Raw genomic sequence first — 21,574 nt, forward strand, 5'->3', positions numbered from 1 at the left:
CCTTAGTATTAATCACCTTCTAGTATAAAATATAACTTATTATAACTATTATAATTTATTATCTTTGTTGCTTATTGTTTTACCTCCCTCCACTCACCACTAAAATATATAAGCTCCATGAAGCTAAAGATCTTTATGTACCTTATTCACTACTATATCTCAAGCACTTAGCATCATGCCTAAGTCATTCAGTGCCTAACTCACTCAATGATAATTATTTGAATGAAAAAAAAAATGAAAACCTGTCATCCCCAGGGACAGAATGAGAATCTCAGTCCGCAATTTTGTACAACATACATATTTTCCCTTAGACCATGGATCAGCAAACACTTTATTAAATATTAGTAAATATTACAGACTCATAGTTCATAAGGTCTCTGTTGTAACTACACAACCTCTGCCTTGGATGCTCTAGGGTGGCCAGAGACTGTATATAAATTAATGAGTGTGACTGTGTTCCAATAAAACTATTTACAAAGGGGATCCCTGGGTGGCGCAGCGGTTTGGCGCCTTCCTTTGGCCCAGGGCGCGATCCTGGAGACCCGGGATCGAATCCCACGTCGGGCTCCCAGTGCATGGAGCCTGCTTCTCCCTCTGCCTGTGTGTCTCTCTCTCTCTCTCTCTCTCTGTGTGACTATCATAAATAAATAAAAAAAAAAAACAAAAATAACCAGCCATCCAGTGGGCTGTACTTCACTGATTCCTCCTTTAGACAAAGACATATCTCAGTAAATCATAACTCTCCCTTGGCAGGCTAAGCTCTACCCATCGACTTTACTAATTGCCAAAAACAAAATTTCGGAAAGGTGAATGCAAACCCTAGCAAAATTACATATCAGTAGCTTCTCTGCCTGCAGACAGATTGGGCATTCCTTACTCAAAGTGGCTGTTGAGCAATATAGGACTTGGGGGTGGAAGGTAAGCAGAAAAATCCTGATATCAACCACTTTCTGGCTAATGAGTAGAGAACACATTATCTGTAGCTTTGGAGTATCCTCTAGAGGTTCCTAATATGCAGAATGGTCTACTTTGGAGACCTCTTTTCTCTAGGCCATTAAGTTCTTTGGCATTGATGATGAATTTCCTGTGGCAAAGAAACCACTTTTATTTTTGTCAGCTATTCTAAAAGTCAATAGATTGACCTAGGTGACTTCTGAAAATACATGCCAATATTCTGAGGCCCGAGCCCTAATCTGCCATCTAGACCAGTGATTCTCAATTAGTTTTGCCCCCCAGGGGACATCTGGCAACATCTGAAGATGTCTTTGGTTATCACACAAGGGGTGGGGGTGGGGTGCTGCTGGCATGAGGTGGGCAAAGGCTGAGGATATGGCTAAGCATTCTACAATGCACTGAATAACCCCTATAACAAAGAACTCTGCAGCCCAAAAATATCAGTAGTGCTGAAATTGAGAAACCATGATCTAGATATTCTGCTGGACTTTTAATCTGCTTTGTACTCCACTACCAAAACAGTATTCCTAAACCACCAGATTCATCCATCACTCCTAAGCTCCAGTAGCTCCTCATTGCCTGAAAGATCAAGTCTTTCCTTCTCATCCTGACATTTAAATCCTGAGGGATTTTGCCCACGTGTGTATTCATTTTCCAGCAGGAACTCTGCTTCTCCTAAGCTTTTATCTGCACTATCCTCCATATCATCATCCTTTTACCAATGTTATCTCCAAACATGTACCTTGTGAGGATCTCTTCTGTTCCAAATCTTACTCACTCTTTGAAGCCCACACATGCTGCACACCCCTCTGCCAATGAGTCAGTCTCTTTTTATACCACTCCCTTTTGTACTTCTTATGGCTCACGTGTCTTACACTGTCACATAGTTCTTCCTTCTATCTTGTTTCCTCAGTAAACTCCCTAAAGGGTTCCATATTGTATTTCTGGCCTTTCAGTCTCAGTTTGCACAGCAATAAGATGTGAAAACTGTATTGTTTTATTGAGGGTTTCTTGTATTGAGAGTCAAATGAGATGAGTATAAAAAAAAACCCACAAAAACACCTTGTACAGGGCCTGGTACCCAGTTAAGTGCTCAGAAAATTATATTATCATAGTATCTATAGTAGTATACAGTTGGGCACTCATGGAATGCGCTTAAGTCTTTTAATGGTAGTTATGTACTGGAGAGAGCATGCATTCAGACTAGCCTGGTATTTGGAACTAACAGCAAAGAAAAACTTGCATCAGAAATTCTGCACCAATTAACACGCCTTCATGCTAGAGTGAATCCAAGATCAGGGGGTGTCACATTTTCTCAAAGTGGTGCCTAAGCCAACCTTTATGCATTTAACAAGTTAATGAATAGCTCATGAGTAACACTTTGCCCACTCTGGCCCAATTTAGAAGGCTACCAATAGGACAGGATGTCAATATGGCACATTCTGCTTTGCCAGGGTCCCAGCTGTATCCTCCCTAAGTGATTCTGCTCTCAGCAGTTGGAGGGTCTGATATCCCTAGAGAAGTGGGCACCAGTGGAATGAGGCTGTAGAGACGTCCTGGCCTTTTCCCCAAGTGGAAGAGAGCCTTGTCTCAGATTCTATGAGAAAAGAGAGTGGGGCATGGTATTCCGAGCAGCCCAGGTTTGGCTTTGGGCCAGGCACTGAGTGGCAAACAAGAAGGAACACATTCCGGGAAGGCAAGGAGCCCTGCCAAGACAAAGGCAGCCCAGCAAGCTGGGCCTGCTGGGCGCCAGGTGCTCCTTGGCTCTGTGGAGGTCAGGCACGCAGGGAGATGCACTCAGGTTTCTCTGGATTATCGTTTCAGAGGCTTAAACACTTCCCTCCCTCTCACTTTAGGTGGACAAAGCAGTGTTAACCTTCTAAATCTGAATCCTTTCCTCTGGGGTCCAGCCCCTTCATCTCTGCATAAAGGTAGAAGAAACAGTGTTGTAGCCTCTGGAAATTGTACTTTGCTGGAGCCTGGTTTCTGTAATTCTGTGTCCTGAGCAAGAGAAGATGCTACTGAAAGCAAGGGCAGGTTAAGGAGAAGCGCTGGGATTTCTATGCCTTTGTTGAAAGAGAAGCTGAGCACCCCCACCTCCCCCTCCACACCTACCCATCCCCTCCCCCAAAAAAAACACCCGCCCCTTCCCCACACACACGCACACAACACAGGCTGGGTCTTGACACCTGCCAGTTCTGCCTCCCTACTGGCCTGACCTTCAGAAGGTCTGGGGAGCCCTTGGGAACGCGCCCCCCTCTCCGTCTCCCCAACCTCTCCCCTCCCCAGGAAGGAAGGGGGAAAGGAAAAGAGAAAGGATCAAAGGCTACCGTGGAGGAATGGCCACAGGAGCTTGCCAGAACTTCCCTTCTGCCACTGGATTGGCCATGCCCTGGACTTGAACCACACCTGGCCCGTCTTCACCGCACAAGGGGACAGTTGGGGGGCAGTGGGGGGGGGCGGCATTCTTCCAGGAGGGAGCATGAGTCTGTTCCTCTCCTGAGGCTCCAGGTCCTGCTGGACTTTGCTGCCACCTAGTGGCCCACATGCCATTTCGTCCCCTTCAAAGGGCTCAGCCTGGAGATCTGGCTTCTGTCCCCGCCTGAGACAAAGCTGAGAGCCTTCTGAGAAGCTTCTCCACCCTAGGACACCTCTTTACCCAGAGAGGAGCAGCACAGGTTCATGACCTCACCCAGCTCGACAGGGCCCCAGTGCCATGGCCACCAGGTTGAAGGGCCAAGGCCAGGGGGCTGGGCGCCGGGAGTCGGGGTAGGGGCAGTCCCCTACCCGCAGGAGGCCCCTGTGGGGTACAGTTCTCCGGAGCGCCCCTCATTCCTGAATGCCCTTTTCACTAGAGCTCCTGCTCCTCCCACGACCCCTCCTTGTCTGGCTACACCCGTGTTGTAAAACCCTTGTTCCTGCACGATAAATGTATAGGTACATAATGAAGAAATGTGTGTGTGTGTGTGTGTGTGTGTGTGTGTGTGTATACACATATCCCTAGATACATGTATTTATTTCTTCAGTTTCTCCAAATTTAAGGCAGTTGTTTCTTCCCTAGAAAGTTAGCTTATTTCAGGGGCACCTGGGTGGCTCAGTCGGTTAAGTGTCTGCTTTCTGCTCGTGTCATGATCCCAGGGTCCTGGGATCGAGTCCTGAGTTAGGCTCCCTGCTCCATGGGGGGCCTGCTTTTCCCTCTCCCTCTGACTGCCGCTCCCCCTGCTTGTGCTTGCTTTCTCTCTCTGAAATAAATACAATCTTAAAAAAAAAAAAAAAGCCCATTTCAACTTTAAAAATACAGGGGCACCTGGGTGGCCCAGCGGTTGAGTGTCTGCCTTTGGCTCAGAGTATGATCCCCTGGGGTCCCAGGATCGAGTCCCGCATCAGGCTCCCTGCATGGAACCTGCTTCTCCCTCTGCCTGTGTCTCTGCCTCTCTCTCTCTCTCTCTCTCTCTCTGTGTCTCTCATGAATAAATAAAATCTTTTTTAAAAAATACAAAGATTATATGCTGTCTCTGTGATGCTGCTGCTATAAACCGGTCCCTGGGAATAAAGGAAAGGGGATTTATTATGTAGATTATTAACCTTTTTTTTCCTGCATATTACATTCACATGTTCATTTCCTCCAGCAAGAGAAAGCACTTGGTTTCAGCAGCCACTGATCCTCCAGACTCCAAACTTTCAGATCTGAGCCGTAATACCCAGGGAATGTATAAAATCCAAACTTCCTTTTTCTGCCTACCTCTCCAACCTCATGTGTGCGTTAAAATACACCTAAAATTTACCATCTTAACCATATGTAAGTGTATCGTTCCATACTGCCAAGTATATTCCCATTTCTGTGCAACCACCATCAGCATCTCCAGAACTCTGTTCATCTTGTAAAACTGAAACTCTATGTCCATTAAACACTCAGTCCCACTTCCCTTCCCCCTGCCCGACAACCACTATTCTACTTCTGTCTCTATGAATGTGACTGTCTAGGCACCTCACAGAAGTGGAGTCACACAGTGTTTGACTTTTTTTTTCTAAAGATTTATTTATTTTAGAGAGAGAGAGAGAGAAAGAGTGAGCAGGGGGAGGAGCAGAGGGAGAGGGAGAAGCAGGCTCGCTGCTGAGAGCAGAGCCTGATGCAGGGCTTGATCCTAAGACCCTGAGATCATGACCTGAGCCAAAATCAAGTCAGTCGCTCAACCAACTGAGCCACCCAGGTGCTCCAGTATTTGTCTTTTTTGTGACTGGCTTATTTCACTTGGCAAAATGCCCTCAAAGTTCATCCATGTTACGGCATGTGTTAGAATTTTCCTCCTTTTTAAGGCTGAATAACATTACAGTCTATGCATATGCCACATTTTGTTTACCCAGTCATTGGTTAATGGACACCTGGGTTGCTTCTACCTTCTGGCTGTTAGGAATAATGCTGCTCTGTACATGGGTGTACAGATAGATAACTCTTCAAAAACTGCTTTCAGTTCTTTTGGGTATAGAGCCAGAAGTGGTATTACTGGATTTTATGGTAATTGCTTTTAATTCTTTGAAAAACTGCCATCCTGTTTTGCACAGCGACTGTACCATTTTACATTCCCACCAGCAGTGCACAGGGCTCCAGTTTCCCCACATCCTCACCAATACTTGTTTTCTTTTTGAGATTAGCCATCCTAATGTGTGTGAAGTGATACCTGATTGAGGTTCTGATTTGCATTTCCCTAATGACTAGTAACATTGAGCATCTTTTCATGTGCTTGTTGGCCATTTGTATCCCTTCTTCAGAGAAATGTCTATTCAAGTTTCTTACCATTTTTTTTTTTTTTTTAGATTTTACTTATTTCTTCATGAGACACAGAGAGAGAGAGAGAGGCGGAGACACAGGCAGAGGGAGAGTTAGGCTCCCTGCAGGGAGCCCAGTGTGGGACTCCATCCCAGCACCCCAGGATCACGCCTTGAGCCAAAGGCAGGTTCTCCACCACTGAGCCACCCAGACATTCCACCCATTTTTTACTTCGTTGTATGCGTTGTTGGTGTTGACCTACCTCTCCAACCTCTCTCCACATCACTCCCACCTGATCCATACCCTAGAGTCATGCAGATGGTCTCTCTGTGCAGAGACACATGCGTTCTTTCCTACCTTTTGCAGTTACTGGTCCATTTACCATGCAACACTCCTCCCATGGCTGGTTCCTCATCCTTTAACACTGACCTAAATGTCACTTCGGAGAACATCTCCTGAGTCCCCATCTACAGCCAACTCCCCATTTACTCTCCTATCACCATTTCTCCCCTTCATGGAACCTAATCACAACCCGTACTTACCTTGCTTGTTTACATATTTACTTGGAACCTAACGTTTACATGGAGCATAAGTGCCATGGGGACACAGAGATACAGCCTGATATGTTCACTATGTCCCCAGTGCCTCCAGAGGGGGCATCCTAGGGAAAAAGAAAGGCGATGTGTCCCAAATTGAAACTTAACCTCCCTAATCTAGGCTTGATGTCATATAAAAGGGACATGGGAATTTTCTGGCTCTGAGCTCTGGACTTTCATTCCTGAGTCAGAAGCACAGTATCATTTGAACCAAGGACATTGCTTTGAAGCCGCCCAAGAGAAAGAGGAAAGCATTCTGGGTGTCCCCCCAACAGAGGCAGATGCCTAGGGAGGTTGTGGCCGCTATTCCCCTTCCCAAGACGCCTCAAGTATGAGGCAGCCCGGCTAGTCTTGTGAGATTTGCAGAGTACTTGAGATTCTGGGAATGCCTTGGGTTCCGTCAGTCTCGTCGGTGCCAAATATGTCAGTACAAGTACCTTTTGTGAGTAGTCAAAAGATAAAAAATGAACTTTTCATACCACAGGACACTAGAAAAATCAAATTTTTGTATTTTAAAATATTTTCAAAGGCTAATGCCCTGCTGGAACAGGCCGAGGATAGTTGAACCAATCTCTCGGGGAATCAGAGGAGCATCAGCCAATGTGAGCAGGTCTGTATAAATACACATAATTTACAAATGAGCACAATAGAAAGGACACTGGCCCCAAAGGACCAGGCTGAGGAGCAAGAGAGAAGCAGAGAGAGGACCCTCCAGAGTGACAGGCACATGTATACCACTGAAATCCCTGGACCCCAGAGGACCTCCAAAGGCACCTACCCTATAGCAGGCCTCTTGTCCTTTCTGAGCCTGGGGCATGACTGGAGACTAGATTCACCAGCATGTCGGCACAGATACCCAGGACTTGGCACCTCTGGTGGTGTCTCATGAGCCTCTGGCTCCACCTAGCCGGGCTTAGAGAATGGACCTATTCTCTCTGCCTTTCAGCAAGGACCAAGGCGGGGAAGCCCTGGAGCAAGTAGGATTAGCTCCCTGAAAATGTAATAGAAAGGCGTGATGAGGGGGGCTGGTTCCAAAAAAAGATGGGGTTTTACCCCATGGGGGTGTGTGGGGAGAACGGAATCATGATTTCACATGACACACCATTTCACATGACACACATCACACCATAGATGTGGTGCAAGCAACCTCCAGGCAGGCTTGAAGATTTCCCCTAGAGCCTGAAGTAAGTGTGGAGGCTGAGCGTAGGGACTTGTCACCTACAAACGTCCCTCAAATCCGCATTTGGGTTTGTCATAAACAGGACAATCCTGACTCCCCAATAACTAATTTCACTTGAATTTCTCCCTGATTAACCTCTCAGGGGTTTGAAGAAGGAAAAGGTGTTTCCGAGACCTCTCACCCCATCCATCACCATTGACTTCGCCTGATACCTCTGACCTCCCCACTAAGGCCTTCTACCCCTCCAAAGGCACTGTCGCAGCAGGGAAGTCCCAGGGAAAGCAGGCGAGTTCTGAGGCACAGAGGAGCTGCTGAGAGCAGAGAAGGCCTTGGCGGAGACGGAGGAATCTTGAAGGCAAAGCCACTGCTGTGTCCACTCTTCCCATCCTCTACCTCCCTTGTCCCCAGAGGTATCACACACAGCCCCTCGCCCTGGTCCCTGCACTGTACCAGGCCCACCTGGGACACCCCCACCTTATTCATGGAATGGAGGGCCCTCCCTTGGCCTGCAGCTCATTGCTTGCAGGTGACATGAGTGACCTCTGCCCCCTGGTAGCCCAGCTGCCCAGCCACACCTCCCCAACGGGCTGCTATTGGTCATGACCTCTCAGGCAGGCAGGCAGGCAGGGAGTACAAAGCAAGAGCTCAAATCAAAGCCACCGACCTCCCCCCATCCAGCCTCTCCTTCCCGCCTGGGGCGCGCCTGAGAACTGTTGGGGCACACCAGGGGAAGGCGCAGTACCAGGGCTGTGACCACAGTGATCAAAGGCCCTGCTCCACCCGTTTCACCAGGAAGTGGCAGCTACTTCAGCCAGCCTCCTCTGTGAGGGCCCAGGACAGAGCCTCGCACAGGGCATGAGCTTCTGGGGCTGGAATCCTAGCTATACACCCTCTTCTCCTCATTCGTAGCTTCTCCCGCCCCCACTTCCCCAGTCTGTCTTTGGCCTGACAGGTGCCTGGCTCCTGGAAGAGGAGCCCCTTGGGCCCCAGAACAGGGACTCGCAGGGGCCCAAGTGAGAGGGAGCACAGTATGTTGGGAGAGAGCAGAGCCCCGCTGGCAGTCTGGGTTCGGGCCCCTGTCCCACTACTGCAGTGACACGGTGGAGAGCGGCATTCCGGGTACCCAGACGTGGCCTTTGTCCCTTGGTGGCTCCTAGAGCTCTGCTTCTGTGCCAGACTGTTTCCAAGGAACAAGTTAATTTTCTTTTTCCAAGTGCTTGCTGAAGCTTAGCATACAGAATTTCTCAGCTGGTTCCAAGAATCTGGCTTTTTGTCTGAGTCCCCAAATTGTAGGAGCTTTGTAAACAGGAGGGAGAAGAGTGGGAGGGAGGAGAAGGATCTGGAGTATTTTCCTTCATACTGTCAGCACAGCAGCAGCATAAACCACGGGGGTCCCTGGTAGAAACTCAACACCCAGAGCATTCTTCTTGGAGAAGCCAAGGTGGCTGTTACCTGCACACAAGAGATGCCCAGATCAGAGAAAGGGACTAGAAGGCAGGCAGACAGGTCAGTAGAGCCTTTCTCTGCCCCCCTCCTCCCTCACCCCAACGAGAGCTGGTCAGGGTAGGACCTGTGTACCCTGCACACACTTGCTTGGGGCCATCAAGCCAGCTCAAGGGCAGGGCCAAGTCCAACCAGGACAACATGCAGCCTGGCCATAGGTATTAGCTGCGGTCCCTCACCCTCAATCCCCGAGGCATTAGGAAGAGACAGGGCATCACCTGTGCCCAGGGACCTGGCCATCCCAATTCAGAGAGCACAGCTGTTGTTCCAGCCGGGAGATGCGGAATGCCAGGTAGGATGAGGACATGACCAAGAAGCAGATCCTGGAGAAAGAGATAAAAAGGAGATCTTATCTGTAAAACGGGCATTTTTAGAGGCTCACCAAAGAGGATGGGGACTAAGCTACTTCCTGCAACTGGAGGAAGGAAAGAATCCTTTACCCTTCAGCTGTGTCCAGGCCAGGATACCTTTGTTCCCAGAGACTGTGTGGGGGTCCTGAGACTCGCCCCCACGGAGGTGTCCTCGAAGCCCAGCAGGAAATGTGGGCCCTGAAACGGAGCCCACCTTCCCCCTGACCAGCCACCTTGGTCCTGGGCCTCTTCTTCAAGGCCACTAGGATCATCCCCTAAAGTGGTAGGTCCATTCTCCCAGCAAGGGAGGTTGACAGCTGGCACTCAGCCAGCAGAACCAGAGGAAGGTCAGGAGGGAAGGGGAGGCGAGGCCAGGGGCTGGCCATTCATGCAATGTCCCACCATGCTCACCACTCTGCTGGCCCATAGGTAGAATTACAGGCAAGCCTGCGCTTCCAAAAACACGGCTCTGAAGGCGTAGCAGGAAGGCCGTGGCCCTCCCCTAGCCTGTCGGATGGCCCCCGCCAATTTTGTCAGCCCTCCCCCTCCCCAATCCCGTGCAATCTTTCCTTTTTTTTTTAACAGCTTCATATCCTTCCCTCTCTACTGTGCACCCTTAACTCTAAATTACAGGGGTGCATGAATAAAAACTGGAGACACTCTGTCGTGCTGTAGACTGGCCTGCTGTGTAGCCTCCAGACACACCCAGGAGCTTTCAGTTGACTTAGGGCCTTCCCTTCACTCAGACAGTGACCTCCCCACACACAGAGGCCCCTGCTCCAACAGCCAGACACCCAGGCGACTTTGGCCCCCGGCCCCCAGTATAGTCACCTACAGCACAAAGATGATCTTGAGGAGCTGGTAATCCCAGAGCCTCAGCTCCGCATCGCTCCTGGACTCCTCCTCCAGCTTCTCCTCCTCACAGACCGCATTCTCTGTGATAGGAGAGCAGTTAGGCATCTTCCTGGGGCAGGAGGCAAGAGCCCAGCCCAGCAAGGAGCACACACACCCCTTCCTAGCCCCCCCCCCCCATTCTCTCAAGCTGCTTGGGCTCTGGGCTTTCCCTTATGGATTAGGATAAAGTAAGAAACAGTTCTCAGAAGCCTTGCTGGCTGTGATTTCTCCTTTTTGCAGAAGTGGGGGCAGGGAAAGCCTGGTCTTTGCAAGCAGTCACGAGGAGCACCCTGAGCTCACCAGACCCTGGAGGCTTCCTGGAGGGAAAGAAGCTGTCCACGGAGTCCATGGATGCCCGAGGGATACAAGGGATGTTGTCTGGGAGGGACAGGGACCTGGAGGCAGGACACACTTTTCTCCACTTCATCTCAGGGATGAGGACTTCCTGCAGAGAAATCAGGAAAAACTGTCTCTCTGTGAGCCTTGGGATCTCACCTGTCCTAAGGGGCCCACATGAGTTTTCGCGAAGCTTTTTGAGATATTGCCAACATGGATACCTAGTGAGCATGACGGCAGGTACCCAGAAGGAGGGAAACCACTGCCATAGCAACCACGTGTCTCTCTTAGCTGCTCCCTTGCTGTGACCACCCTTTCTTCCAGGGAACAATGTCTTTGAAGACGGCTAGTACAGAACCACAGTGGGATCTAAGACATGAGCTAACCCAGGTATGTGCTCACATCCACTGAGTCCAAGAAAACTTGGTACAATATATCTTAGGTGGGATAAATCCTTCTAACTCGGACTTTAACCCATCACTGACCTTAGCATGGGGTACCTAGGGTGCCTATCAACAAAAATGGGATCATCTCCTCTGTCCCTTGCATAGTACTGTGTATACTGTATGCTTGACTCAATGCTTAATGGCTAGTTAAGGAGGCTTTGAACACCTTGGGGTCATTTCCATCCCCATCACTGTTCTAGAGACTCAGCTCTGCCTACCCGAAACCCAACAGCAAAGGAAACTGCTGGGACCTTGGAAAATCTCAAATGAGTCTGTCTGGGTTCCACAGGGATAGCCTTTGGAGTTCTTCCCCAAGGACACCTCTATCCCCTGGAGGGCCCTCCTGACTCCTCCAGAGAGGATAGGTCACTGGTTCTGTGGCTGTACAGGTGTGCGATCCAACCTGGGCAGTGTCCAGGGGCCTGGACATCTCTTCTGCTCAGAAAGTCAGCAGATCTGCCCAGAGCCTAGTGGCTCTGCATGGAATGGAGTGTGTCAGGTCTAGGGGACCCCCTGTAATAGTGTGGCCACTGGCTCTTGAGCCTGGAGCCCCATTTCTACATTGTGGGCCCCTGCCTGAAGCCCCAGAGCCATGGGCTCTCTCACACCAACAGCTTCAGCTCTCACCAGAGATTCACACTCAGGTTCCTCTGGAAATTCTCTTACACTCAGGCTCTTCTTGCTGGAAGGCTAAGGAAGAAAGGGAACAGGAATGACTTGTCCATCTGGAACGGCCAAGGTCAGGAGTGAGGGGCTATTAGCACTCTCCAGGAGAGCTTTACCTCCAAATAAGCCACCTTGGGTCAAGATGAAGCCTAGCTCCCAGAGTTTGCAGGGGTGCCCTAGTTAATGCTGGAGCAGAGGGCAAACTCACGGCAAGGTGCTTCCCCACGCTGCCGTCCCTCCCCACTGCCTCACCGCGGGCATACTGGAAAGGAGCCGCGTGCTTCTGTCCGTTCACGGCCTCTGACTCAAAGACACATGCTCATAGACACTCGGTCCAAGGACTAAGGTCAGATTCACTGGGCTTGAGCCCGTTACTCCCCTCGCCCTGCCCTTGGTCCCTGTGCTGGAAAGATGGGCCAACCACTCCCAACCGCCTGGTCCCAAGACCTCAGTCTAGGCCTGAGCAACCTCTCTGGCCCAACTCCTGCCCCTGAGCTCCATACCTGTAGGTGTGTGCAGACCCTCCTCAGCATGTCATATACACTGTCCCGGGAAAGCAGTGACACAAAGACGTACTGGGACAGAGAAAGAAAACAGAAAAGGGTGGGGTAAGTACAGACTGGAGAGGGTGCCAGAATCAGGATCCCGGGGCTGGGATGGAAGACTAACCAGCGGGGGCTGGCCCGGGGACTCACTGACCTTCTGGCTGGTGTTGGTGGTGATGGCCAGGCCATTGGGAAGGAGCCGCGCCATCTTGTGTTTTTTGATCATTTGGACAGACACCACGGGAATGACCACCTGAGGGCGGAGAGGCACGGGTATCTCAGGACTCACGCCCAAGGACATGAGTGCGTGAGTCCTGAGAGTGCTTCCTGCACAGGGCCCCAGCCACAAGCAGCTGTCAGCCGAGCACGGACACCATGGACAAGCCTGCACCTATGTGGGAGGATATGGAGCCTTCCACGTCTCATGCAGGCTCCCCTTCCAGTTGTCCCACCACCCTGCCCCAGGCCTGGCAGCACACTGCTCTGGGCTCTCACCCTATTGTCCAAGAGGCCAAAGGTGGTTGCCCTGGTGATCCCCATACTCTGGTAAGAGTTCCCTGAGCTCCCACCTGGCCACAATTATGGCTCCCCCAAAGTGAGACATCCCACTCTGATGCCGAAGGCATTTCAGAGGCGCCCATAGGCAGAATAAGTTGGCTGTGATCTGTTCGGGCCAGCTCTGGCCAGATGTGGAGTCTAGATTAGGGCCCTGTTTTGGAAGGGGTGGAGCTACTTCCCTGGAGACCAGGTGGGGTGGCTCCCATGAGAGGCTTCCCCAGGTGCCTGATGCCCGCCCGCAGGGTAGGGGGTGTCTTTCCCCGCTGGAGCCTCATGGCCCACTGCAGCCCTTAATCACTTATTACTACCTTTATATCCTTGCCAAAGAGGCTGGCATGGAAGCAGAGCCAGTTGGGGGAGATGTAGAGCCGGCCCTGGAGAAGGAGGTCCCTCTGAAGGGCGCAGGAACACACTGGGGAGTCACAGGAAAGAAGACGGCCATGAGCAAGCCAGCCCTGAAGCCCCAGGGCCTGGTCCGACACTCAGGGGTCCAGGGCCAAGCCTCAGGGACGGCCTTCCTCAGACTCCCCCTTCCTGGCCCCAGGCCCCAACCCACTCATTCCACCAGCACCCCAAGTCCTTCTTGAGAGTCCTGACTGCCTCACCGGAGCCCACTAAACTGCTAGAGCTTTCTTCCTTCCCTAAGCCGGGGTTCTTGCTCCCTCGGGCGGAACTCCTTGCCCGCTGTGGACAGAGGGCCTCGATCGTGCAAACGCTCGCACACGCTCACTGTGTACTTCTGTTCGTATCAATGACTGTTCTTTCCTGCTCGGCCTCTCAGTGAGAGGAAGCCCTGACATCGCCTCAAGAAAACTTTCATAAATTCCATCTCGTATCCCCAATCTGCCCGGGCTTCTCATACTTTTGAAGAAAACAGGTCCAACCACATCCAAAGGGCAGCCAGTTCCCATAGCAAAACTGTGCCTTGGAGGCTCTGGAGGAGAAGACCTGGGCCTCAGGCACTCCAGGCCCCCGTCCAGTCGCACCAGGGGGACAGCTCACCTTTGAGAACCACCTCCTCCAAGGGGATGTCCTTAAACAGCTTGTGGTATTGCTGGTTGTATTTACTCAGTAGCGTCTGCAAACACACAAGCCGGGGCTGAGACGTCCTGGGGGATCGGACCACCAAGGGGACTGCACCAGCCACCGGGGAATAATGCCATCGGGGACACAGTGGGGGTGAGAGGCTGAGTTCCAAGCCCAGCTTGTCTCTCGGTGGCAATGGCCGGAGGTCCTGACGGGGCAGCCTATGACCGGGGGACGCCCCACAGCCACCCAGGAGGGGACACTGGCTCAGGTCCCTTGGTGACAGACCTGGCAGCCAAGGAGCCAACCGCCACTGGGTCAGCCCAGGGCCCCTCCCCTGGTGGGAGCGAAAAGGCGGCCTCTGCACACTCACCCCTTCTCGGCCACACTTCTTTATCTCTTCAGCCTTCAAGCCTTCCGGCCAGTGCAGACTGCAAAGGAGACATTCCATTCCAGGGACAAGGAACCCTCGAGATCTGCCCATGTATCCTCAGTGCCAGGTCTGCCCTGGCTTCAAGCCAGAAGCTTGGGGGAGAGATTGAAGACTGAGGCCCTTCCCTAGGAGCCACCACAAGGTGATAAGCCACAGCCCCGGGGAGGGCCCTCCTACAAGCTGGGGGCCCTCCTCCCCGACAGGGGTGGGCAGCGGCCCCCCAGGACGGGGGCCTGAGCCTGCATCTCCCAGACGCTGAGGAGCTGCCCACCCCTGGGTACCACAGACCCTCTCCCGCTTCCCTGGCAATGGATAAGCAGAGGAGCAGAGCCAAGGATAAGTGGGCAGGAGATGCGGGGATGGGGACCAGTTTTGCAGGGGGTGGACGAGAAGGAGACGTCAGACCCACAACCCCGGGGCCTGGCCCTGGGCCATGACCCCGCAGGCCTGCCCTCCTTGCAGCCTCCTCCCCGCAGCCTGGAGCTCAGCAGACTCCCCTGAGCTGATGGAGGCTACCAAGGCTGAGGGAGAGGGGTGGTGCTGGGACGCAACCTTGGCCAGGTTGGCCTGAGGGCAGGTGGGCAAGGCAGAGGCTGGTAACCCGAGGGGCCCAGACTCTGCTAGGTCGCCCCGAGCTGGGACAGGCCCCGGAATGGGAGGAAGAGGTGCCCATTCCTCTGGGTGTTGTGCCCAGTCCAACACCTGACGCAAGGTCCCCTTTCTGCCCTTTAACCCCTCTGCCCCTTTCTTTCTTTATTCTTTTAAAGACTTGATTTAAATGCCAATTAATTATTAGTCTCAGGTGTACAACATAGTGACTCAATCCTTGCTCATCATGACAAGTGCTCACCTTAATCCCCATCACCTAGGTCACCTTCCTCCCACCCCACCCGCGTCCCCTCTGGTGACCACCAGTTTGTTCTCTAGAGTTCAGAGTCTGTTTCTTGGCTTGTCTCTCTCCCTTTTCCCCTCTTTGCTCATTTGATTGGTTTCTTAAATTCCACATATTAGTGAAAACATATGGTATTTGTCTTTGACTTATTTCACTTAGCGTAATAGTCTCCAGCTCCCACCATGTCACTGCAAGTGGTAAGAGTTCATTCTTTCTTATTTGCCCCTTCCCACCCCCAAGCCGGATGTACATCTGACTGGGAGGGGCCTCACCTGGAGTCCAGGGGTGCCTGAACCCTGGCTAGCTTCTCTGAGCAGGACACAGGGCTCTTCAGAGAAGCCGTCTTTCCATGCATCTGTTGGTGGCTGAGCAGAAACAGGCCCACATCAGGAAGGGGGTCTGTGGAACAGCTCCAGGGAAACAGCTCCATGCCCAGGGCAGCTCCTCCGCCCGCACCCAGACCAGCCCTGCCATTCAGGCTGAAGCTGCAGGTGTCACAGTCCAGAGGCCAGCAGCTCAGGCAGGGGTTCTCGGGCCCCCAACAAAGAGGGCAACCACATGCTGCCTTTTCTGGAAGCCTGCAGGTCGGTTTATGCCCAGACGGGAAGGAAAATCAGCCTACCTTGGTGGAGCACCAGGCAGGCAGGCCATCAGCCGCACCCTTGAGAAAGCACAGTGGGAGGGAGGACTCTAAGACTCGCTCCCGGCTGAAAGCAAAGGTTTCTGAGGTGCCTGGGGAGCACTACCATAAGCCATCGGGATCTGGGAAAGGATGCTGAGCACGGGAAGCCGAAGCAGCGCTGAGGAACTGGTGCCACAGATGGTGTGGGAGGGGCTCCGGTCAGCCCACAGGTGACTATGGGCTGGGAGGCAGGGGCGGCCCTGCACCATGAAGTGGCCTTTGGTGGCCTTCACCTTGGCCCTGAGAGCCAAACCATCTCAAAAATGTCCCAGACAAAAAAAAAAAAAAAAATTGTCCCAGACAGAGGGCCCTGGAGGGAGGAGACACCATCTCCCCGGGCGGGTGGGGTTCCCCAGTGGCTTTCGAGTTCATGCCTCCACTAAACAGCTCCACACTAGGGATCAACACATCAACTGAGCGGGCCCGGAAGCTGACGGGAAGAGAGGGCGGCCAAGGAGCAGGGCCAAGGCAGGGCCCTCAGTGGTCACAGGTAGGCTACGAGGCCCCGGGCAGATGAGGAGCCTCAGCAAATACGGAGCTGGGGGCTGAGGCCTGTCACTACGAGCCCCGGGTCCCTCTCAGCATTGTCACCGGGCAAGTCAAGGTTCTCTTCTTCAGGAACAGAGTTGCCCACTGGGCCGAGATCTGCCAAGACCCTCACAGATGCCTTAGTCTGCGCCCCCTACCATGCTGTGTACACAGGAGGAAACTGAGACCCGCCAGGGGACCGGCCGGACCCAGTGTCACACAAGGAAGAGCCGGGTAACCTCACCCCACAAAATCAGCCCATCCACAGCCACGCGGCCTGGTGACCTCTGCCTTTAACCTTATGGAGAATCTTGGTACACACACTAACATAGGTTTCCTGAATCTTGCTTAAAAAAGTGACACGTTTTGCTAGAGATTTGACCCTTTTGACTCGCAAAGGTAATTACTATATTTATGTGGTTCCCTCCTTTCACATTTCAAGAGGGTTTTCTCTCCCCCTTCTTGATTTTTATTATGCTCATTATAGAAAATATGAAAAAGATTTAATACATAAATACGATGATCAAAATCACCCAGAAGGAAAAGAAGTCTTCAAAAATCACCCAAGGAAAAGATTTATGCATAAATACAGAACCTTTGTGAATGGAATTATGCATTATAATACATATATCTTACTTTTGTTGCTTAATTAACGTGATCTGATGAGGATTCCCCGTGTCCCCGTCCATGGCTGAGACAGATTCTCAGAAGTGTAATTCGTGGGTAGAGAGTGCACCTTTCTCGGGCTCTTTACAGCCACTCACAAAGTGCTTCCAGACGCTCTGCTGGCGACCACGGCCATCAGCGCGACATGAGGGTGCCCGTTTCCCGACATCCATGGGATGGTTGGCTCCCTCGCCCTGGCTATTCTCTTTTTCTCACTTTTGCAAATTTGATACGTGGAAATATGCTATTTTCATTTCTCTTTCTGCTCACTGACGGGTTGAACGAGTTTTCCCACGTGTGCATATTAACCACTGGACCTTCACCTGTGAATGGTCTTTCAGGTTCCTCACGTTTGCCCTACTGATTTGTATTAAATGCTTTCTCGGGAATACTAGTCCTTAGTTTATCATTTTTGTGAACATCTCCCCCAGTTTGTCATTTGCCTTTTAGTTCTGTCTCTGGCTTTGTTCCATGTTTGTTTGTTTTTTGCTTTTGTTTTTTTTTAAGATTTATTTATTTTTATTTATTTATGATAGACGTAGAGAGAGAGAGGCAGAGACACAGGAGGAGGGAGAGGCAGGCTCCATGCGGGGAGCCCGATGCGGGACTCGATCCCGGGTCTCCAGGATCGCACCCTGGGCCAAAGGCAGGCGCCAAACTGCTGAGCCACCCAGGGATCCCTTTGTTCCATGTTTGTGTGGGTAGATTCCAGCCGTGTCTCCCACCTCTTGGTTCCTCACTTGGTTTGAGTGCTTTGGTTGGAGAGGCCCCCAAGGCGGAGCGTGTATAAGTCCAACCACTGAGCCCTCGGAGAGCTGGACCCCGCAGCCGGCGAGCTCTACTGGGCCGTCAGGAAAGAGAAGGACATGAGGCCTGCTTGGAGGAACACGCTCTAACCCAGAGGACCAGAGATAGAGCGAGACCCCAAGAAGGACCTTGGCCATGGTGTCAGAGGCAGGGAGCCCGCCACTCGGGCACTGGAAAGGGTGATTCGCGGTGTCAGGGCTGCAGGAGCTCCGAGAGCTCACAGAGGGAGAGTCACAGAAGGGCTCCTAGAGAAAAGGAAGCCAAACTTACCAACTGGTAGGACTATCACCTAATCATGCCTGCACGTGGGTTCTAAACTGAACTCATCCTTAGGTCCAATGTGACCTCCTCGGGGGGTGGGGGGCTGCCCTTGGCCCTCCCCCAGCCTAGTGGGGAGCCCCCGCTGCAGGCACTCATGGCACCCCAGTCCTGGCCTCCCTCTCGGCACCTGCCACACTGGGTCAGTGCTGGAGTCGCTCATCTCTGGGGCCTCCGGCATGGCAGGGACTCTGCCTCCCCCGTCACCGAAGGCCCCAAGCTGAGTGCGATGCCAGCATGCAGCACCCACACGCCACCCATCGGAGGAATGACCGGGTGGGGACAGTAAGCGAGGCTGGAGGAGAGACGGACCAGAGAAAATCTGAAGAAGGCTGTGTCCATTCCCACAGCATCTCCAGGAAGAAAAGAATGGTGGGAAAATGCAGCCACTGGGCGGAAATGACTCTCAGATATCTTTATACTTCGGGCGAGTCCTTTACGCAGCATGAGCGGGATGGTTACAAGCCATTCCTACCTGCCCATCTGTGAAGGCCAGTCCCTTCTGTCCTCATAATGCCCTGCTACAGAGACCCTGCCCGTGGCCAGAACGTACCGCTTTCAACGTCACCGAGCCAGACTTTCTACCCATTAGCCTTCTCCCCCACAGGGTTTAGACAAGTCAAAGTAAAAACGTGGGAGCAAAGTCAGATGCGAAGGTAGGTCTGGGGCGCAATGGTCGTCCTGCCGCAGAAGGCCAGGAAGGAGGCCTCTCTAGCAGGCAGCTGGAGAGTGGGGGACCTGGGTCCCCCCACCCTGCTGGCAGCCTCCGTGCATTTCCACACACACCTCCTCGAGCCAGCTGCTCCCACCCTGTGTGTTGTGAACCATACCCTTGCTCACGCAGCCCCTCCCACCTCCACACGTGCACTGTGGGGTGACAGCAGAAGTCCCCAAGTCCAGGTCTATTTTTGCAATCAAAGCCCCGCCCCCGTATCATTATTGTCATCAAGGGAATGCAACAGAGGAGGTCCAATGCTCTGGACATTAGAGGGGGTAGAAAAGGTGGGGAACCCCTCAGAAGGGGCGCTTTCACTGGCTAAGCCTGGTCCCAGGGCAAGAGGCCTCTCCAGGGCACACAGCGGGCACCTGTCCTGCCCACAAGCCTTCCTTCCTTCCCTCCACAAATACTGAGCTTCTCACACCCTGAGCCCAGTGGGGGGCCGACCACTCTGGGGTTGCTGAAAGGGCAGAGGTGGGCGGCTAGCAGAGCTGGGGCGTTCTCAGGAGATGGGCCGGGCAGTCGAGAAAGGAGGTCCACAGAGAAGGCAGGAGAGGAGGAGAGAGACAATGAGGGAAGTACTGGGGTGCAGCTTCCTCCTGCAGAACTACGGACCACGCTTATCAGGACCCCTGACACGTGCACTCGCTCTGGATGCTTCCCAGGCTCAAAATACTCCCCCCAGGCGGCCACTCCCAAATCTGAGTCTCCACCCTTGCACCTCTCCTCCTGAGCTCCAGCGCGCCATCTGGATGCACCCACCAAGGCGAGCTCGTTGTCATCCCCCCAGATCTGCTCCCTCTGAGCACCCGACATCCCTGGAAGGCTCCTTCCGCCACAGGTGCCCAAGCCGGAACCCCAAGCTCCCTCCTCCCCGCCCCACAACCAATCAGTCCCCAGGGCCCCACCAAGCCTTAACCAGGCCCCATCCCGCTGCGCTTGCCTCAGGTCCCCACCATCCTGACCCCGAGCTTGCTCACATGCCCGGCCCTCTCCTGCATCTGCACCCACAGAGCGCCAGGCCCAGATCTGATCCTGCGGCCTCACGCTGCTTTCCCTCTCCTTCCTGCGCCTCCTGCTCCCCTTGCCAGCCTCCCGGCAGGTTCACCTGAGCCCCAGCTTCCCCCATGGCCCTCCCCAGGCAGGCATCCCCACCTGGAATTCCTCCCCACACTCATCCACCCGGGGAATTGCACTTGTTTTTCAAACCCCAGTTCAAATATCACCTCTTCCATGAAGCCTTCCCTGATTACCCCCCTGCAGAGCCGGTCAGTCCCTCCTCTGAGGTCCCCTCTGTCCTGCTGTTTGTCCCAGCACTTACCACACTGGCCCGAGCTGGTCTGTCTGTTTATGCATCCATCTGCCCCCAGGCGACTCTGAGTCCACCAGGGGTGTGTCCTATACATCTCTGTGTCCCCAGCACACAGCAAGCACCCAGCGTTTGCTACCAAGAGGGAAGGAGACAGAGAAAGAAAGAGGGTGACACCCCAAGAGGGAGGAGGGGAGGAAGAAAGCAAGGCAGTGGGAGGGAGAGGCACCGCTCGGAGCCCCTGGGCTCACGGAGGCCCTGGGGTCACGAGCAGAGGCCCAGCACCACAAGCAGAGGCCCAGCACCACGGGGCACCCAGTCCCTGCTGCCTGGCTGCTCAAAGGGGCCCCCCGGGGTGGGGTGGAGGAAGGCGAGAGAAAGCGGATGAAGGGGCTCGGGTGGGATGGGATGTGGTATCGGGAAAGCACAGGTGGGGGGGGCCTGGGGGGGCCTGACTCCCCACAGGGTTCACCCGCCCCGCATGGCCCTGGGCTGGCCTGTGCCCTCCAGCTCCCCCAGCAGCCCCGGGCAAACTTCCCCGCGGTCCCTCTGTGCCCCTGGTGGGAGCTGCACCCAGACCCCGAGCCTGAGCCCCCCGCCTGCGCCAGCACGGGCAGCTCCCCTGGGGCGCCTTGGGGCACCTCCCAGGTTGCTCCTCCCAGACGTTCAAGGCACTAGAGCATCCTCTGGGGCCTGGCACCCCTGCAGCGGCCAGCCCCGGGGTGACCCCCCCAGAGAGACCTCTTCCAAACAGAAAATACTCCTCACCAGCACATCCCTAAAGCACAGAACGCCAGCCCCACCCCCCAGGCCCCCCAGATGGCCCGTCTCTACTTTGACCTGCTGCTCAGCACCCAGCTCCCCACCTTCACAGGGAAGAGAGTCCATCCCGTTAACTCTGCTGTGCAGCCTGCTGGGTACCTGCTAACATGGCATGGAGAGCTTTCTTAGAAAACACAGGGCCGCCCGGGTGGCTCCGTGGTCAGCTTCAGCTCAGATCATGACCCCGGGGTCGCGGGATCGAGTCCCACATCGGGCTCCCTGCATGGAGCCTGCTTCTCCCTCTGCCTGTGTCTCTGCCTCTTTTTCTGTGTGTGTGTATGTGTGTGTGTGTGTGTGTGTGTCTCATGAATAAATAAATACAAACTCTTAAAAAATAAAAAGCAAACAAACAAACAAAAATGATGCCTGAGCCCGGTCGCAGACCCATTAAGTCAGAGCCCCTGGGGTAGCAGCTAGGTAACTACATATTTTTAACTTATTAAAGAATAAACTGCATACAGAAAAGCGCACAGAAAATCAATGTACAATTCAATGCATCTCACCAACAGAACACACTTGGAACCCAGCCCCCAGAAACTCAGCCCTTCCCCGGTTCCTTCCAGTCTCATCCCCTCGC

General features: G+C 53.3%; 2 protein-coding genes across 17 annotated transcripts in view; one reads left to right on the top strand and one right to left on the bottom strand.

Annotated features, from left to right (window-relative positions):
• The window catches only part of SENP8 (SUMO peptidase family member, NEDD8 specific), a 41,264-nt gene extending 24,681 nt beyond the window's left edge, over positions 1–16,583 (top strand). The window contains exons 2-10 of one of the 10 annotated variants that reach the window (XR_007407451.1): positions 6,848–6,928; positions 7,641–10,821; positions 10,906–10,971; positions 11,700–12,301; positions 12,473–12,784; positions 14,228–14,306; positions 15,307–15,999; positions 16,217–16,319; positions 16,448–16,583. The gene's annotated coding sequence lies outside the window, so the exon portion shown is untranslated. Of the gene's footprint in view, positions 1–6,847; positions 6,929–7,640; positions 10,822–10,905; positions 10,972–11,699; positions 12,302–12,472; positions 12,785–13,837; positions 13,976–14,227; positions 14,398–15,306; positions 16,320–16,447 lie in introns of those variants that run through there. The other 9 variants (XR_007407452.1, XR_007407449.1, XR_007407448.1 and 6 more) reach the window with 9 other exon arrangements.
• The window catches only part of GRAMD2A (GRAM domain containing 2A), a 32,028-nt gene continuing 17,258 nt past the window's right edge, over positions 6,805–21,574 (bottom strand). Inside the window, exons 2-13 of one of the 7 annotated variants that reach the window (XR_003145975.3) lie at positions 15,770–15,808; positions 15,420–15,512; positions 14,196–14,253; positions 13,799–13,874; positions 13,105–13,208; positions 12,393–12,491; positions 12,197–12,268; positions 11,655–11,717; positions 10,546–10,690; positions 10,183–10,286; positions 9,220–9,324; positions 6,805–8,950 (exon numbers count right to left, since the gene is read on the bottom strand). Coding sequence is in view for 6 of the 7 variants with exons in the window: in XM_025472285.3 (XP_025328070.1) it covers positions 8,947–8,950; positions 9,220–9,324; positions 10,187–10,286; positions 10,546–10,690; positions 11,655–11,717; positions 12,197–12,268; positions 12,393–12,491; positions 13,105–13,208; positions 13,799–13,874; positions 14,196–14,253; positions 15,420–15,577 (984 nt within the window). In the remaining variant the exon portion in view is untranslated. Of the gene's footprint in view, positions 9,325–10,182; positions 10,287–10,545; positions 10,691–11,654; positions 11,718–12,196; positions 12,269–12,392; positions 12,492–13,104; positions 13,209–13,798; positions 13,875–14,195; positions 14,254–15,419; positions 15,906–16,993; positions 17,127–21,574 lie in introns of those variants that run through there. The other 6 variants (XM_025472283.3, XM_025472286.3, XM_025472287.3 and 3 more) reach the window with 6 other exon arrangements.

The sequence above is a fragment of the Canis lupus genome, chromosome 30 (genome assembly GCF_003254725.2).
Source record: "Canis lupus dingo isolate Sandy chromosome 30, ASM325472v2, whole genome shotgun sequence".
Classification (NCBI taxonomy): Eukaryota; Metazoa; Chordata; class Mammalia; order Carnivora; family Canidae; genus Canis; species Canis lupus.